This window comes from Gymnogyps californianus, chromosome 16, assembly GCF_018139145.2.
Source record: "Gymnogyps californianus isolate 813 chromosome 16, ASM1813914v2, whole genome shotgun sequence".
Classification (NCBI taxonomy): Eukaryota; Metazoa; Chordata; class Aves; order Accipitriformes; family Cathartidae; genus Gymnogyps; species Gymnogyps californianus.
Window position 1 is genome coordinate 11,283,351 of NC_059486.1, and position 19,321 is coordinate 11,302,671.

Below are 19,321 nucleotides of genomic sequence, written 5' to 3' on the forward strand. Positions count from 1 at the left end.
TCTTCTGTGTGATTTTAATGGTAGCAGATAGGGTAAGACTAAATAGAAGAAAAGTCAGGGCTCAGAATCACTCCAATAAATGTCTAAGCTGAAAAATAATTGTGAAGAGGAATGATAAACGTTATTGAATTTGTGGGTTTAATTCTCTTGCAGTTGATTACCTGGAGATTTACAGAACGGCTATTGCAACTGTCCCATTTCAAATGAGGACTGAAACAATCTCTCCCTCTCCAAAAGATATTTACATATTGACAAAATACTTCATCTAAATCTTTCTAATTAACCAATTAATTCAAGATTTCTATTCCTCCGTACTACCAAGTAATAAAAGATGAATGGAACATTTCAAGGGGCAGAGAAGATTCATTTATTTTCTCTCCTAACACCCTCTTTGATCTCATTTCTAAGGCTGATGAACGGCAGCCTAACCAAAGACTTTTGCTTAGTGTTTTATTCTCTACTCATTGCTCATATTTTTTAAGGTGATTAAAGATTATGCACACCAATACGAGTAAAGCCCACAGCACATTCATTACATCACTTGTTTTAGAAAGCTGATTTCTAGCCAAATTAGATTCTGGTATCTTTGTCACCAGTTACTTGAAACTCAGGAAATTAATATCTTATTTATGAAAAGATGAAGCAGTTATAGGAACAGCTGTAATATCATAAACATAGTATACCCAGTGATATTAAGCCATAAAATTAATCTGTGCTGGCAAGTGTCCAGCCTGGAGACAACATCATTGTTTCATTTATACTTAACCAAAAGTTGCCATGGTTCAATATAAAAAAAAGATTGAACAAATAAATTCATAAGCATGTACGCAGATACAACTGAAGCCATATATTAACTGGAATATATATTTTCTGTGTATTAACACATATGCTACAAAGGTTACCATATGCACTTAACCTCAGGTATGGCAGATTAGTGCGAGAAGTAACATGCCCAAGCCTTTGGCCATACATGTAGATTTTTTTTTTTTTTAATGGCATAAAGTCTTAAGAAAACCAGTATTAGATGGAAGTATCTGAGTAGGATGGTTTTAGTGATAGCTGTCACTTGACTAGCCTTTTAGTCAGGAAGATGGATTTAATTGCTAGCTAATACTCTTCACTTTTTTTCCTGATCAGACCTTTTTTTTTTCCTGAACAGGCTTGTTTGTATTATCACTATAAATAACATTTATGGTAGGTGATAAGATAGCAACTGAACATGACATAAGTTACTGACTCTCAAACACTATTTCTGTTAGAATCCTTTATCCCCCTTTATTGTGAACATGAATTAAATTGACCTTTCAGTCATTATTCTCTTTCTGTTTGAAGGTCTATGTGCATGAGGAAGCAGCATCCACTTTGTATAAGGCATGCCTATAAAGCAACAGGATGCTAAAGCAAGTTGGTGCACTCTACACAAACCACTGCAGATGTGTTCACATAGCTGCAAATGATTGCATTAACATGGTAATATGTTAAACCATCTGTGAACTGAGCTGTTGCATCTCACCAAGTCTATGCCCTCTTTCATACTAAAACATTAGCTTAGGCCACCATGCACAAGTCACAGCTGGAGAAGGCTAACCAAAATTGCTGGTTACCGTGACTCACGTAAAGGCACCTTGCTAAACCACTGTGTCTTGATGCAGTATGTTCACATGATCGTAATCAATCTCAGTTTAGTTGAAAGACAATCTGAAATAATATGTGGACATTTGTTCTTCTGGCTTATTCAGGCTTAGTTTAACTAGAAATAATGCAAAACCTGCTTTCCACTAGATTACCTCTGAATGGCTCCACAGTCTAAATGTTTGTCTGACTTTCCTCAAAGTTGAAGTGGAAGATGAAGGTAAGTGAATATTTAATTTGTAAAGGCAGAAGAAATAACCTCATGGAGGAAGAATGAGCATTGATGTCCCCAGGAATAACTAGTTTTGTATTATCCAGTGAAAGCAAAAAGTAATAGATGAAAGGAAATGCAGAATGCCACACAAACCACCACACATGAACTCTGTGCTGACATGTACAGGTATAAAAATGTGTATTATAAACATAAGAACATATTTGTTTTATCTCAACATTTTATTAATAATTATTGTTTTAAAATACAGAAAACTTCAGCTTTCTCTGGTCTTTATGCTTCATTTGCTTTATATCTTCAATGCCTGGGTGACCAGGCATATGACCACCCAGAACATACCAATGCAGGTATGTTCTACCGCTCTTATACAATACAGTAGCCCTGCACAAATCTAAGATTGAACTGGGTACGCCACAACTAGTGTGAAAGCTTAAACAATGATGTCAGAGGACTATTTCTATGCATAACTTTAAAAGTGTGACAAAACGCAGATCAAGATCAGGGAAAACTTGTAATAGCAGGTGGCTATCCCAAGAGATTCATCCTAAGAAAAACAACTAAACTATGCATGACTCTTTGACAGGTAAGAAGCAACCAAGTCCTTATTTCGGGCCTCAAGAGGACAAAACCATTCGGAAATTGTTTATTGTTATGGTGACTTTTTTTTTTCTTTAAGCAAAGCTCACATGCACAGCAAAGCCCTCAGAAATGCTGTCAGCCACATCTTTTTTCCATGTCATAGAAAAAGTTAAATAGGGACATTAAGAGTATTTATACAGTTCTGTTAGTCCAAACAATTTCAAAGCACTACAGATTCATATCCATAATCCCCATGAGAGCTGCATGTTGAATCGCCACAGCAAGGGCACTAACTGGAGTAGCTCTTGCACAACTGCTGCTCTAGGACAGCTCCTGTACAGACCCTTATTTCAGAGCTTCCAGAGCCTACTGCTCTTCGTATTGACTTGTCGTTTTATTCTGAGTATTTCCCAAAGCGGGCAGCCCTTAGAAAATCCACTGCACCGCTAACACCGATTGTGCAAGGGGTCTGTGGGGCAGCTGGTGAGGGGACCTCTGCTCTTGGCTTGTGAGCCTGGGTCACCCTGCAAGTGCGAACCGCACCTGTGCCAGCAAACTGCCCTGAGCAGAAAGGTCTTTGGTTTGGTTTTTTTTTTTCTTGAGGGGGAACCCCTCGGATCCCCCTTACTCCCCAGTAGTACGGGCAAAGGGGGACACGTCACCCAGACAGAGCCGCAGCAAAGCCACAGCGGGGGCCGTCCGCCCCGGACACGGGCTCGGCCTCACAGCCAGCAGGCCCCGGCTCCCCGGCAAGCTGCGGATGCCCCCCCCGGCGCTGTCAGAGAGAGCCTGCCTCGGCGCTCGGCCGCCGTCCCCCTCACACACCCCCGGCGCCAGCCATCCACGCGGCTGAGGCGGGAGAGACACCGCCTCCGTGCGCCAGCGAGTGCAGCGAATGGCGGACGGCCCCCGCCGCCCCCTGCCCCAGCCCCAGCGCCGCGATGGGCCCGCGGCACCGGCCCCCGCCGCGGACCCCCTCTGCCCGCCGGACAGGGCGGCGGCGGCGGCGGCCTCGGCGGGAGGCGAGGGGGGGGCCGGCCCCGCCTCCCTGCCGGCTCGCCGATGAGCGGGGAGCGCAGGCAGGGGCGGTGGCGAGGATTCCGAGGGGTAAGCGGGCAGGCAGCGGGACAGCAGGCAGCGGGGACCCCGGCAGCGGGGACCCCGGCAGCGGGGACCCCGGCAGCGGGGACCCCCTCTCCCCTCGCATCCCGTGGCGGGGGGGCACCTACCGTATCCTGGCCGCCGTGGTCGCGTTGCCGGTCTGCGCTCGGAGGCACGCCAGCAAGAGCAGCCTCATAGCGGCCCCTCCTGTCCGCCCAGGCGGGAGCCACCTCACTGAGGGGCAGCGTGGCGGCCCCCGCCTCCTTCACCTGCCGGCGGCCCCTGCGCGGCCCCGCGGCCTCCCGGAAACAGCGCCGCGGAGCGGGTGTGCCACCTGCCGCAGCCCCGGCCCGCCCGCCGCCGCGGTCAGGGGGGCGGGAAGGCCGCGCTGCCCGGGCCGCTCCGGGCCCCCCGCGGAGCCCTGCGTTAGGTGGCTCCGACCCACCCGCGAGGGCTGAGCGCGGCCCCTCGCGTGGCAGGACCTGTCTGGTGAGGGGACGGTCGCACCCTTGCCAGGTGTCCCTGGTCAGAGGGCACTTGACTACAGAGCCAAGCTCCTGCTCTTGTGCCAGTAGGTTTGGGTCCTTTCCCCCCACCTCTAGATAGTGCTATGCATTTTCATTAAACAGTCACAAAGATGACATGCTCAAATCACGGCCTCAGAGAAGCCTTAAATTGTCGGTCGCACAAGAGACATCCTGAAAAGGACATCAGGGGAAGGTTGGTATCAGCCACCATCTCCTGAGGCAGTTCCTTAGCTACACCACGGTTGCCACGTGTCTCCCAAGATGAAGGCGTTCATCTTCAGTGCAGGAATGGAGAAAAAACTAATTGTGGATTGGATGCCAACAACTGGAAAAGCCAGAGGAATGCGCTAGTCCAAAGAACAAGGCAACGGGATGGTCAAAGACCACACTAAATGTCAGGAAGGTCACATGATGAAGCAGAGCCAAAAGTGTGTAAGACCAGGGGAAAGCTGTAGCGAGGAACCACAGCCGCCACAGCAGCAGGCCAAATCCGGAGTTACAACAAGGCAGGGAAGGGAAAAACGGAGAGCCCAAACTCAGGACCAAGAAAACTATCCCAAACTATCAAGCTGGTCTTCAGGATAAACCCCAATTATAACCAGAAACACAGTGAGCAGCTAAGAGCAGATGAGTGGGGCAGCAGGCAGTAAGACTGAGAGGCCAGTTTTGGGAGTCTGTTGGGAGACTGATAGGGGCCAAGTGGCTGACTGTAGATATCCACAGCCTTGAACTTGATTCAACACTTCGTAAAAATATTGAGAGCACATGCAGGACATTTGTGGCCATGAGATAGATGAGAAGGAAGGCTTGATCTAACAGAAAACTCACTTTTTTGCTTGTATACTTATAATCTAGTCTGGTTCCTTGATGTAATTCACCACAGGGCCACATGGATGCTTTTGTTTCCCCAAGGCTGTAGAAGACAGGGGAAGGTGGTCTGCACACTGCAGTGCCTATTTATCGTGGCTTAAATTACTCTTCAAGTCTCAATGTTAGGGAGAGGGAGAAAAATATGCCACATACAGAGAAAGGCTCTTAAATTTAATAATTTTTAAAATAGTTGTTCTTCAGATAACTTGTATGGATCTCTAAGGATGACAGGTATTCAGGAATTGAGGGTTTAGAAGTGATAAAGATACATATTGGAGTGTATTCTGGCAAATTGTAAGCATTTTGGTATGCTGGCTCGAGTTGTGCTAACAGGTCCTCATGCTGCAGAGCTATGTTCAACTGTCTCCATCTCACTGAGTTATCACTTAGAAATAATTCAGCACAACATTGTTCAGACCATTTTAAACTCCATCCAAACTAAAAAAGTTGGCTACAACTTAGAAGAGCAACAAATCTTGCATAAATGCTAAAAATAGCGTAAATGCTAATTTAAGGGTAGGCAGGACCGAGCTATTTTATGCACCATTTTAGAAAGCGTTTCTGGCATGAAATCCCAACCTCAATGAAATTTAGAGGGTTTTTGTCAATCCGGCCAGGATTCTAGCCTTCAAGTTAGTTTCACTGTAAGAAGTAAGTGGCGTGTATGAAGCGTAATTGGGCTTTTGAGAGCACTTGGCACCCTCAAATCTAGCACCAGCCACCTCTGTTAGTCACTGCTGCCCAACTGTCAGTCTATTGAACAGACCCGTAATGTATCACACGGACTGCATGAAGCTTATGCTGCTGCCTTTCAGTCTCCTGATACATTGCTACTCTAAATCCTTTCCCAACAGACCCTTCTGGTTCCAGGATCTCCCACACACAACATAGCTCATCCAGCTGCCATCCGGCTGCATCGCACCACAAAAGGTTGGCAGTGTGTGTGCCAACCAAGAAACACACCTTCCCCTGTTGCTGCAGCCCTGTACATAGAACAGCCTACGTCATCCAAAGCGGGGACATTCCCTAGTTGCACGGCCTAAAGCAGGATATGTGACTACGCTCAGAAAGTCATGGTTTGGGTTAAAAGGAAGCTGCGGTTTTGGTATCTGCATGAGATACCTAATTACAAATAGCTTGGCCGTTGTAACTTTTCACCGCTGCTAGCTCTAAAACCAGACAATAGCTATCCAGCACATTTAGTGTATGACACAAAAAAGACAAAAATGCAAACATCAAAGTAAGACAAGGCCTGCTCCATGAGACAAATGAGGAAACTTAACCAGTCATCTGGGAAATAAAGAGGAAATAAAGGAAACATTCAAAGAGGTCTTAACATTTTATTGGTATGGTAACTCTGGTTCTTATGCTATATAGGCCTGGACTGAAAAAATGAAAAATCTACAAGTCTTTGCAGCATTAAGTATTGTTGCATCTTTGAAAACATGTACATGCGCTAATGTATCACTGTATAGACACAGGTGCATCCATTGTATTCCAAGAAACGGTCATGGATGTATCTTAATGAAGAAGTTTTACATATGCTGTAGCTAAGTGTTCTTGTTTGGAGGAAAATTAAAAACCACCTTCCTGAAGCTGCTATACTTCCAGAAAGAATGTTTGGGTTGTAACAGTAGCTTTTGAATTTTAGTGAGAGTACCTATTTCTCAATACCTGAAGATTTAAATAACATTTTATAATGTACATTTCAAATACTATTCAGCATTGCTAGGTGTTTGTAACAGTTGTTGGGTAGGCCAATATAAAAAAATCTTCACCCCACTCCCAAAGGTAAATTATGAAGGGCCTAGAATGTGATATCTGCATAGATTAAAACACACAATAACACAAAGTGTGCTTAATTACTTTGTAGTCTCTAGCAAATACTACTAGACCCCTTAGAAAATGTAATCACAATTGATAAGATATACTTTATTAAGCTGGGCAAAGCTGAAATGTAATTTTTTAAATGACAGAATCAGTCATGTTACAGCAGTTCACAAAAGGAGATCTCTGTACAGCTAGTTCCTTTTTCCTTATTGTCCTTTGTCATGAAATTTTAGTTACGAGAGCAAATATATGTAATGAGTCATTTTTATGGCATGTTATTTACAAAGGCCCATCATTAAATGAATATATTTACTTTTACAAGCATCACTTGCTCAATTACCAACGCTGTTCCAAAAATTTTAAGTCATACCTATATATTGGGTGTAACTATATGATGTCAATCAATTTACCTTTTTCATTGAAAACACACAACCGGGAGTATCTTTCCCACTTTGTTCCGGCCAAAAATATGACTTTAAGATCTGCTGTTGAAGACAATTACGTACTTTCATGATCTTCACCTCAACACAAGTGACGGTGGAACAAAAGAACATCTTAGGGCTCCAGACTTGCAACCACTAATGTGTGCTTTCTCATTTTAATCATGCACTTTGTTCCATTCAAATCAGAGCCTTCATTCTCCACATGTACTTATGACGTATTATTACTGCAGGTACACCTCAGATAAACCTCACTTCAAAGAGCACACATCCCGCTGGTGCTCTCCCATCCTGCAGGGTCACTAATGACGGTGCAGCGCCGAGCGCTGCAGGCCTGCCTGCTGCGTAACACGGACAAAAAGAGTAATTTACAGCGCACATGCACGTTTTCCTGCAGGATGGCCATTTTACAGGGACAACCCTCGCCTTTGCTTTTCCGACTGAGAAGCAAAGTAGGGAAACAAACCGCCTTTGACTTTCACTGTCTTTATTGCTAGATAAACCTGAGGAGAAAATAAGAGCTCTCATGAAAGCCAGCGCTGAACCTCTGTCGTTAATAAAGTCACACAGCTCCAGTTAATGCTTAAAATGTAACTCCCAGCCTGAACTAGCGCACGAAATAACCATAAAATGAATTTTCCCTGCTGCAGCCCACCCCCCGCTTTACCCGGCCTGGCATCCTAATGAAAGCCGTGAGGGAAAACCTGCGGGGAGAAAGCTGCTGCCTCCCTTCCCCGGTGAAGGTCCGCACACCCGGAGGTGCAACCAACCCCCGGCTCGGCTCGGCTCGGCTCGGCTCGGCTCGGCTCGGCTCGGCTCGGCTCGGCTCGGCTCAGCCCCGGCGCTGAGGAGGCGCCCGGCGGCCTGGTCGGCCCCGGCGCCCGGTCCGAGATGCCCTCACAGCCGGTACCTCCGAGCGGACCCACCCCGGAGCTTCCGGTCCACCATGTCCCGTCCCGCCCCCCCCGCTAGCCCCTCCCCGTCTCGCCTCTGCCGCCGCTCCCTGCGGCCGAGCTTCCCACGTGATGGCGCTGCCGGCGGAGCGACGGCGCCCTCAGCCAATGGTGACGCGCCGTCCCCCGCGTGGGCGGGCCGGGCCGGGCCCTGCCGCGCGAGCGCGGCGAAGTTTCCTCAGGGTGGGCCGGGAAGCGCGGCGGGGCTGGGAAGGAGGCGCCGTCATGGAGGAGGCCGAGCCGAGCGAGCGCAGCCCCTTGCTGAGCAGCGGGGAGCGCGGGCGGGCAGCGAGCAGCGCTTTTCACGGGCGGCGGTTGGCCTGCGCCGCCGTGCTGCTGGCCGAGCTGCTGGAGCGAGTGGCCTTCTACGGCATCACCTCAACCTGGTGCTGTTCCTCAACGGGCCTCCCTACGGCTGGGAGGGTGCCCAGGCCAGCCAGGCCCTGCTGCTCTTCATGGGCATCACCTACCTGGTGTCGCCTTTCGGCGGCTGGTTGGCTGATGCCCTCCTGGGCAAGTTTGGCACCATCCTGCTCAGCATGGCGCTCTACCTGCTGGGCATGCTGGCCTTCCCCGTCATTGCTGCGCCGCACACCCGCCAGGGCCTCTGCGGGGACATCCCCTTGTTCCCCGTAGAGAACTGCTCCTCTCCGGCGGCCAACGCCACCGTGGCGCCTTGCTCCCAGGTGGGAGCCACCCGCTACTGTGCCACCGCCACCTTCGTCGGACTGGTCCTCGTGGGGCTGGGCGTCGGGTCGGTCAAGGCCAACATCACCCCTTTTGGGGCAGACCAGGTCAAGTATTATTTGGCAGCTGCTGAATCGTTTGTGGGTGCTGATCTGAACCAGGGGGTGGCTGTCAGTCATGCAGAGGGGCTTGCCTTGGTGGGGTGGACAGTGCGCCTACTGATTCACGTCTGTGTAGGTGTTAAGTCTCAGAGGGAATCAGATCATCCAGCTTTGTTCCCTGTGTAATGCAAGCTGTGAATTTGTACCCTGTTTGATATAATTTTGGTGTCTGTGTGGTGTCTGATCTCTTATGACCCTTGGTTTCCTGGTAGCCCTGCCTTACGTGTGGGACCTGATTTGGCTAAGCCATCACCATATTGAGGAGTTGGGTTGAATACTTAATGGCCAGTAAGTGGATTGTTAATTATCCTCCATTGTGGAGTTTGTACCCAGTTAATTTGACCTCAGAGCTCATCAGGTGAAATATCTGATAGACATTTTAGCTTTGACAAGGATAACATGGGCCTTCTAGGGCAGTGGTCAGAGGCCTTTATCATCCTGTGATAAATGAAGGCTAGAGAACAAACAGGTTTTTATGCTTTAGGTATTCTCTGTGTGCTGCACTGCCCTTGAGTGATATTTTTGTCCAGACTAATGTTGCGCCACATGACGGGTGGGAAGGTGCTCTCAACACGGTAAACATATTACCTGGGCTGTTCATAAGGACATGTCCTGTCAAACGACCTTACTCAGATCCGCTTCAGTGATATCATTCATTGGATCATCACTGCAGAACCAAGCGGCTTTACAGAAAATATTTGAGAGACAGCTTGTAGTTCAGTATCAACTGGAATGCGCTGTTGCATGTATCTTTTTACAATCTTATGCTAAGGTAGTATGCTGACTGTCGACGTTGGAGTATAATTTCTGCTTTACAAATTGAGAATTTCAGATGCTTAGATACTGAGCAGCTTTTCTAACCAACTGTTCCTGATGACAAAGCAAGGAAAATACCTCCGATCCAGTTGCATGTCTGTTTACTGGCCCATTGAATTCTGGTTAGAGCAGGTATCAGAAATGCCATGAAATTCTTTGTGAGAGGTAGGATCTACCACAATATCTTTGCCAAAAATACCTCTGTTCTCTGTTTACATTTGTCATTCTTTGGCATTTCATATATTATAAATTCTGGAGTTCTGGGTGAAAGGGGGTATATAAATGTAAAACATTACTATAGCCTAGGATTGTGTGTCCCCAGTGTATTGGTTCTGTTTAAGCCAGCATGAGCCCATCAAGTGAAATAGCTTTAATATGACTTTATCTTGTAAGGTGTTTTTCAAAACTGACTGCTTATCCCCAGAACACTTTATGAATGTTAAATATAAGAGATGAATAATGGCAGGAACAGAGCAAAAGAAGAAACATTGCTAATGGAAGTGTAGCTGTTGTAGCTGGATTTTTTAAAGGCTTTCCCCCCAGGATTTCACGGAAAGCAGTTTTTGGCTAGGTTTGCAGATAACTCACAATGATTTATGTAGGGTAAAGCAAAAGAAATACTCCTTTCTGGTTCGTAATAATTGGTAGAGCTCTGCTGAGAACTGAATTTTTCCCCTTCTCTGTTTTTCTGGCTTGTCGTTAAATATATTACAGCATACCACTTACCTTGTTGTGCAGTTTTGGGCCCTCTTGGGTGCCTTCTCCCTGCATAGGAACGTAGCAAACTGCTGGGTAGATGGATATATATTGCTGAGAATAAAGTCTGTCTCCCAGTGTCACATTCTTGGGAGGCCAGAATACAATGCAAACATGTTTTGGCTGGACATGTGCTGATAAGATTTGTCCTCTTTTCCTTAAATACCAAACAAAGGAAAATATGAATTGTATATCATATACTTTAGCTGACATGAACCACCTTTCAGATACTGTTAATTACATGTTAATTTTTCAGTTTTAACGTATGATCTATAATTTTGGTGGAGAGCCCAAATATAATGAGGATTTTTTTATTTAGAAGAAGAGAATCACTTTGTGGAAAATTGGAAACTCAATTCCAATACTTATTTTCCTCTGAAGTTAAAAAGATGTAGTTTCTTAATTTCTGTTAAATGGATGATTTCAGAAGTGCTGTTACAAGTGACTAAGTAGACTTACTATAGACTAACTTTTGCCAGTCAGCAAAAAAACAGTTACTGCAAACTAGGTATAGACCAGCTTTACTTAACTGTGTTTATAAATAAGAGCCATTTTTCTAGAAGTTGCAGATTGATCCATCATACAGGTCTAAATCTGAACTGATGGTTCTCAGAATAGTGTTTATAATCATGTGATATGTATAACCTGGCACTTTGCAGTTCCCCTTTTAAGTACGAGTGTTTTGCAGTCACTTCCTGTTCTGTGTAGCAGTTTGTGACTTTCTGTAGTTAGGAAACAATATGACTATCCCTCGTTATTGTGAAAGCTGGGTTAGCTTCAACATTGAAGCCAAAACTAGTAGTAGGCTACAGATCTAGTATCAACTATAATCATTGTTCTAATTATAGATGAATCTGGTTGGGGTTATGGTGATTAGAGATGCTAGTTTTTAACCCTTGCCAAAAATCTTCTAGCTTTGGTAAAACCATTGTTGTTACAGTAGCATCGCCAGAGGCAGGACGCTATTGGAAATTGCTGGTGTAAGATGGCTTTAGAGTGATTTTCAACCTTATTTATTTATTTATTTATTTGTAGAACTCTTTTAGATTTTCCAGCCTCTGGGGAAGGATGGGGGACCTTGTATAAAGAACTGAAGATCACTAACTGCAGGTTACTTTTTTTGTTGTTGTTGTTGAACTTCTTAGGAGACTGTGGACGTCTAAGACTCTGCAGATAACAGTTTGAAAACTGAAGTTGTGGCGTTCACATGGGCAGTACTAATTTGTTTCTGTTTCCGACAGAAACAGAATAGATATGACACTAGTAAGAGGAAGCAGACTTGAAATGTCGATTGGCCAAATTATAGTATAAAAATTTGAAATTCTGTAGCAACTGAGTAGTACTGTATAGCTCTGTTACTGAGCTTTCTCCAGATGCTCTCAAGGAATAGCTGGTGTCTGTAGTGATGGATTAGAACGTCAGAATTCTGTAAGAGTAAATTTGACTACGGAAAACTGTTGTCATTGCCCTTTCTTTTGTAGGCTAAGGAGAAGGGCAAGCTTCTACGTTTTCATCCTTGCTCTGTTGTGTGGCTGCTCACGTAGTTGGCTGGGATAAGTTTGGGGTTTTTGGTTACATTTGTCACTTGTGACTGTCAGTCGATTGCAGGAACAAATGAAAACTGCTAATGTCAGTAACTTTTAAATAATCTTCTTTTTCCTTTTATGTGAGTCAAATAGGAAGTCACAGCTTTGGATCTGTCATGATGTGAAGAGGGAGAGAGGGAAGATTATGACATACTGGAACTCTGAAGTGTTGGGGTTTAGGAAATACTTGAGATCATTAGCAGATGATGTCAGAAATCAGATGTCACAGTAGAATGGTGGGCACCAGATAGGCACTAGCTGTGGCAAAAATAAGAAATCCTGTGGATAACCATTTCTTTGAAACTGACCTAGGTGTAGAGAGCTAGGAAATTATGACAAAGCAAAGCATCTAAACACAGGAACTATGGAGAAGCAATGATGCTTGTATAGCTTCCTGGCTCTTTAGATAAAAATCAGGAGAATCTAATAGAATCTTAATATTTGAGCTGTGTAATATTTTTGGTTTCAAGCTGTACAAACTGCTTTGGTTAGTACTTGGATCATCTTCTAATAAAGGTGTTGGTGTTGGAAAAATCCAGGGGAGGGATAATTCAGCGAGTGATCATCTTTCTTCTAAGCCAGAATGAAGTCCAAGTATTAACCTTAGGTTCAGCTGTGCTGTGGAAGTTGCTGTCAGTCAGATATTTGTAATGACTTTTCATCGGGTGTTGTGACTAAAGATCTAGTTACTCTTTCTCTCTTTCTTTGTTTTCATTATGTTTAAAATTTTGTTCTGATTGTAAGATGTAACCTTATATCCTAAATGAGTTTAGAGCATTGCAGTGCAGAGTAACACAGCTGATGTGTCCTCTGCTGAAAGTGGCTGTACATAACCTAATGATTACACAATTCCCATAACATAGTGTTCCAGGCACTCAGGATTCTTTATCATGAAAACTGTGCTCGTAATTACATCTCATCTGACCGTAATCAGTCTGATATGTGTTTTGTATTAGAAATTTTGATTTTGAGAACTATTCCTTTACTATTTTGAAATCCAGTGCTGTGTAGGTCCCAGTTATAAAACTCAGAATGTCACTGTGCTTTTCTTTCTGCATTTGGATTAACTATATGTAAAGGATAGTTATGAGATATATCAAGAAAAACACCTTTTGGACTGTAGAAAAATCAAGTGTTAGGTTAGATTTTCTTTTGCAAAAGTTATGTTAGATGTCTTGAAAGTAGCAAGATTATTTTATTTCCTCTTTAGAGGCCCACCTGAATGCAGGCAGCATTGACACGTGGCCAGTGACCGACAAAGCAGCTGTGGCCAGAACGCCTAGAGTTGCTCATTTCCTTCATTTCTTTTTTGGTGGGGTTTTTTGGTGTGGATTTTTTGTTTAGGTTTTGGGGAGGTTTGGGAGGGTTTTGGTTTTTTGGGGTTGGTTTTGGTTTTTTTTTTAATTAAAATTTGCCCTATAGTTTAAAAGAGGAAAATTTAGGGCAATTGGGATGCTCCTTGTACAGTACAGTAGGTCATTCTGTATTTTTATTGAAGTAGAAGCGCTACTGGATTGTTCCTTAGTGTTCTTGGAGAATGATGTGCTATCCCATTTAGTGGGAAAAAAAGCTGTGTAGGGTTTGAAGAATGCAGAACAGTGAACTGGGGACTCAGGACTGGATATTATGCAGTGGGAGTTGATCTAAATAAGTGACAGCTGTCCAGCATTGGTAAATTCTGTGGAATATGTCTGAATCTGAGCTCATTTGCAAAACAGTGTGTTACCTAGAGCAAATAAATTGTGTGTATTAGATACTTGCTAATGTTCGAGTCAGGGCACCTTTGAAACAATTTTACTACAGTGTTTTCATTCAGTGATAGGAAGCCTTGCACTCTAGCCATGGCATTTCGCTGATACTGTTTGCATTTTCCTGTTGTAAGGAGTTTGACTAAAACATGGTAAATCTAAGAAGGTGGCCTTTTTCATACCTTTTTTTAAGCTATTTTGTTGTCATGGGGACAAAATATTTTAAACGTATGTATTTTGACTTTCAGTGCAGGGATGTGGAACCCTTAGCCCACAGGACAGATTCGATCCAGGACCCACACCATACTTGTGCCATTTACGTGCATCATTTCCCTGCTGCAGTTGCTGGTAGGAAGTTAAGAATATAATGAAGCGGGTGGTGCTGGTACCACAAGGAGAGTGCTGCTATGCTTGAGCACAGATAAAATTGAGCAGAGGGAGTGATAGATTTTTCTTTCTGCTTGGGTGATTGAAAATAATGCAAGCATAAGGGGGAACAGGAGAATTCCTGCAGTTTTGTGAAAAATACTTGTCCTTGATAAAAATAAATAATAAAATTTCAACATGGTTGTCTTCTTCTTGGACCCTTATTAAAATGTAGCAATTACTTCTGAAGAGAATAAACCAATCTACTTTGTGCTGTCGCACAGCTCAAAGGGGGAGCGAGCAGGGCGAAACTTTGAGTAGTCCACTGGAAATGTAATATAGCTAATATTTTGGACAGCCGATGTGATGTTTGAAAGGAACTACAAGGATTGCCTTTTAACTCTACTGTGTTTTCTCGTTTTGGTAAGACATCTTCATAGTTCTTCCACTTTGACAAGATATTCCACCAGCTAGTTCAGTGTGCTTTTTATTAAGTTATTAACGTTTGTCGATAAAGTGCTATAGTGGCATTTCAGACCTGGCTGTGACGTGATTTTTAGCGCGTATATATACTTTGATAAGGAAGCAGAAAATGCATTCTTTTCATTGTAAGTCTGTGGTGTGTCTGTCCCTTGAGCTTTGCATTCCTTTTTGGTCGCTGTTTCAAAAAGGATACTGGAGATGGAGAAGGAAGTTTCAGGGAAGGGCCACAGACGTGGTCAGTAGTTTCCATGCAAGGAATCATGAAACAGTCTACAACTTCCTATCTCTGAAAAGGCAGCTAGAAGGAAGATGTGACAGTGGTTTGTGGAAATAATGGTCAGGGGGAGAGAGGCAGAAATGGACCAGGGATGGGATAAAGCTCAGCTGTCTTCTGTTATTTCCTGGAACTAGGTAAAATGAGTGAGGCTAGTACAGGGCAGGTTCAAAACAGACAAATGGAGGTGGTTCTTCCCACTGTGTAATTAGCTGGTGAACTCTTTGCCACGGATATTATGGATTCTAAAAGCTGACCTGGGTTCAGAGGCAGGCTGGACAAGTTCACGGAGAGGAGATCTGCTGCATTTATTAAATAGATAGAAGCCATCCTTGGTTCAGGAAGTTTCTCAGGAGCTAATGGTTGGAAGCTGGGATAATACTTGATAGAAGCATCATGCTGTGCTTGCCCTGTTCTTACCTGTATCAAAGTTTGCTTTCATCTTCCAGCTTTTCTTTGCATAGATGTGAGCAAGGTCATTTGTAAGAGGGAGGATGGGAAGTCATCCTTGCAGAAGGATAGTTTCCTATTCTTCCTTGCAGAAATTATAAGAGAACTGAGACTTTATGATGAAGAAATGGAAACTTCATAAAATAGATTGCTAACTCTTTACATAAGTTGGAGCACTGTGTTTACGATGTAATTGTTTGCTAATATCCTGCTGCCATTTGGGGTTTAGAAGGAATTCCTAGCTCGATACACTACTGCAGGTGATGACTGTTAAAATTAGGAAATGAGTACCAAGTTGAAACTGGAAAGGGAGAATTTCTTGGATTTAGGCTCCAAGATTGTATTTGACATGCTAACAGACCTACCTGAATGCCTAACAATGCTATTAACTACGCATAGGAATAGATGCCTTAATATTTCTTTTGTTAGGCTTGGTTAAATGATACAGATGGGTTTGTACACCACTGAGAAACTTGAAGTTGTAAATCAGAACTGACAATGTTAAAAACTTATTTCAAGACATAGCTTGCTTTTCATATTGCAAACTAAACACAGATCTTTTGAAGATCTGGCAATTGAGGAAGGGAAACGTGCAATTAGAAATCAAAAACAACTGACTCAGCAAGACTGGTGCATGGCACTGACTTGCTAGTCACTGTTAATGGCCTTTCAGTCATAAAACAGTGACAATTATGGTATTATGAATTCTTCTACAGACTAGTTGATCTTTTTAATGTATTTCAAATTTTAACTTGCATAATTTCTCTTACATCACATCTTATGAGTGATGCTGGGTTCCTGTGACTTAATTACAAAACATGGGGTGACTTATGGTAAGCAATATAGAATAAAGAGTGATGGTAAAAACTGTACAGGATAATTCTATAAACCAGGCATGTCTTTACTTTCACTGGAGAGACATTGAGAGCTTCAAGTAGAAAAATAGCACTATGAACAGTGCTGACTTAATACAGGGATAAATGTTTGCTGGGGCCTTGTGACACCTCAGGCAACCCAAATTTTTTTTTTTTTTTTTTTTTTTTTTTAAGGTCAGAATGGCAAGTCTTCAATTTATATTCTGAGAGGCATTAGGACTGTGTTAAAATTTAAATTTGCACTTTAATTACCAAGTAGTCATTTGAGGCTTAGAAAATGGAATATGTTTAACTGTTATGTGTATACAGTTGGAAGAAGCAATTGTTGCAATACTACTGATACATGAATTTTTAGGTAGCTTAACTTTTTTTTTTACTAAAAAAGTAGTTATTTCAACTTCTGTGGACTATGGGACATTAATCTGAGTGAGCTTTGTCTACAGAAATGGCCAAATGAGAGACAGTACCGTAGAAATAATAACAGCCTCTATGGGGAAGCTATGTAGTTTAGTATTGTATGGCTTTTTTTATCCCTATGCTGAACTTCTAAAAGGTCACTGATATAATGGGGTAGCTCAGTAAGGTGTCATTTCATCAAATACCATGCTAAGCCCAAAACACTTAAATCATTTCATTATGAGTCTAAATTAAACCTAAACTCTTCAGTGCATTGAACTTGATTGAATTCTAATAAACAGGCTTCATTTTCTTCAGAAATTGAATGACTTGTTTTTAATCTTTTCCAGGTCAAAGATCGGGGTCCAGAAGCCACAAGAAGATTTTTTAATTGGTTTTATTGGAGCATTAATTTGGGAGCTATTCTCTCTCTGGGAGGCATTGCATACATTCAACAGAATGTGAGCTTTGTTATTGGATATAGTATCCCAACAGTTTGCATTGGGATTTCATTCATGGTTTTCTTATGTGGTCAGAATTTCTTCATCACAAAACCGCCTGATGGTAGTGCCTTCACAGACATGTTTAAAATTCTCGCATATTCTTGTTGCTCAAGAAAGAGACATGTGGAACATTCAACTAATAGGTTTGTAATGAGCTCTTCTGTATAGTCTGAATTCAGTGAATCAGCCTAAGAGTTGGAACTAGTTAGTTCAAACTAGATGGCAGTAAGTCACACTAGAGAATACACTAGAATATGCAGTTTTGCTTTGAGAACTGGAACTGGAAAATTGGAGTCCTGGAGATATTTTCTGGGAGTTCTGGGATGAAAGGGAGGCACCTTTTGAGATCACTGGATCTCCATGCTGCAAGATCAAGTCTGCTGTTTTCAATTGAATCCTATGTCTTGCCAGTTCACAGTTTCTGAAAGTGGAACGTAACCTAAGTATGCTGCTTTTAAGCATTAGTTAACTTTCTTCTCTGCTTAGATATGTTTATGGGACGCCTTCTGATTTGAAAAACACTATCATCTGTATTTAGTGTTGTAAGTGGCTTGATGGGCAGCTAAAATATATACTGGCTTTTTGCTTTCCAGATGGTTACTCCATTCTTAGGAGATGGCCATGGAATACTGGTGGCTGAATTTAGTCACTGATGATAAGAGATGTCGGGTGCCTCCTCTGCAATGGGCTTTCATGTATTCATATTGCAAAACAATTCAATGAATTAGCATAACCTGTATTTTGTGATACTGTTTCTTAAGTTCTGCATATTGCAGTGTCAGTTATTTATGCGTGGGGGGGGGAGGATGGGAAATAAAGAAACCTTTATAATGGAAGTTTTCAGCTTGTGCTTTCACCTGCTGATGATCCATTATGGCCTAGTTGTTTTGCTGTAACTTACATGAGTAACTCATTTTGGAAATGCATGAGCTTTTTATAATGAAGTGTCACAAGATTGCCAGTTATGTCAGTTTTTGTTGTTGTTTAACTAAACGTTTCAAATTCATTTCAAAAGCGAAGGCCAGGGAGTACTTCAGCAACCTCGCAAGCAAAGTCTGTTTGAGATGGCCAAGCTGTCTCGTGGGGGCCCATTCAGAGAAGATAAAGTAGAAGATGTGAAAGCTCTTGTCAAGATTATCCCTGTCTTTTTGGCTTTAATACCTTACTGGACAGTGTATTTTCAAGTGAGTCATTCCAAATGGTTACATTTTTATTTTACATGTCAAAACCCCATAATTTCTAATTTAAGGGCCACAACTTCCTCTTCTCCCAGTCGCATTTGAAAGGTCTCAGGGCACTAGCATTAAGTTGCAGTTCTGAGTCTGTGTTATAGACCTTAACTCCTGTCTGAAAATTACCCCCCAGAGCAGTTACCTGGAGGAAACACACAAAAGCTTTTGAGGGGAAGCTGTTCTATAAGGTTTACTTACAGTTAGCGTTCAGTAGCTGTGATTCTCAAGAAGATGAATATTGAAGATGATTTTTCAGAACGCTGGTATTGACAGTTTGACTTAATACCCATGTATTCAATAATGTTAACTACTTGTCTTTCACACACCTGGGATTGTATCATCTCAGGAAACATTTTAATAATATTGTGTTAGCAAAAATAATACCGCGTGATGGTAGCTTCTTCTGAATTTTTTTATTTGCTGGATAAAATTGTTGTGGAAAGCTGCATTGGCTTACCAGTATGCCCCAGTATCTAATTTCACATTTTTCTGGGGGCTCCTTCATAAATATGAACCTTACCCTGAAGTTGAGAGATGAAAAATGGCTACTAAGAATACTTTCAAGTAATATTTTGACTTAATAATAAAAAAGAAAATAAAATCATTAAAATGATAGTTAAAACTAACAGTTGTACAAATTAACATATCTTAAATATTGCGTTCTGTTTCATCTTGCAGTTGATTCAGATAGGTCAGGGTAAGTGGTCTAGATTTCATTTTAGTTAATTCCTTTCTGGTTCTTCTGTCTTAGTGAGATGAATTAAGATAGCAAATATGTTTTGGGGGAAAAATATGCAGAAATTGTTTTTAAAGTCACATGAATG

General features: G+C 42.7%; 2 protein-coding genes across 3 annotated transcripts in view; one reads left to right on the forward strand and one right to left on the reverse strand.

Annotated features, from left to right (window-relative positions):
- Positions 1–3,740, reverse strand: part of GLT1D1 (glycosyltransferase 1 domain containing 1) — a 55,691-nt gene extending 51,951 nt beyond the window's left edge. For both annotated transcript variants that reach the window (XM_050906710.1, XM_050906708.1), the window contains exon 1: positions 3,673–3,740. In XM_050906710.1, coding sequence (XP_050762667.1) covers positions 3,673–3,740 — 68 coding nt within the window. The remainder of the gene's footprint in view (positions 1–3,672) is intronic.
- Positions 3,741–8,389: 4,649 nt separating this feature from the next.
- Positions 8,390–19,321, forward strand: part of SLC15A4 (solute carrier family 15 member 4) — a 30,897-nt gene continuing 19,965 nt past the window's right edge. Inside the window, 4 exon segments of the mRNA XM_050906514.1 lie at positions 8,390–8,540; positions 8,543–8,958; positions 17,113–17,408; positions 18,281–18,449. Coding sequence (XP_050762471.1) covers positions 8,390–8,540; positions 8,543–8,958; positions 17,113–17,408; positions 18,281–18,449 — 1,032 coding nt within the window.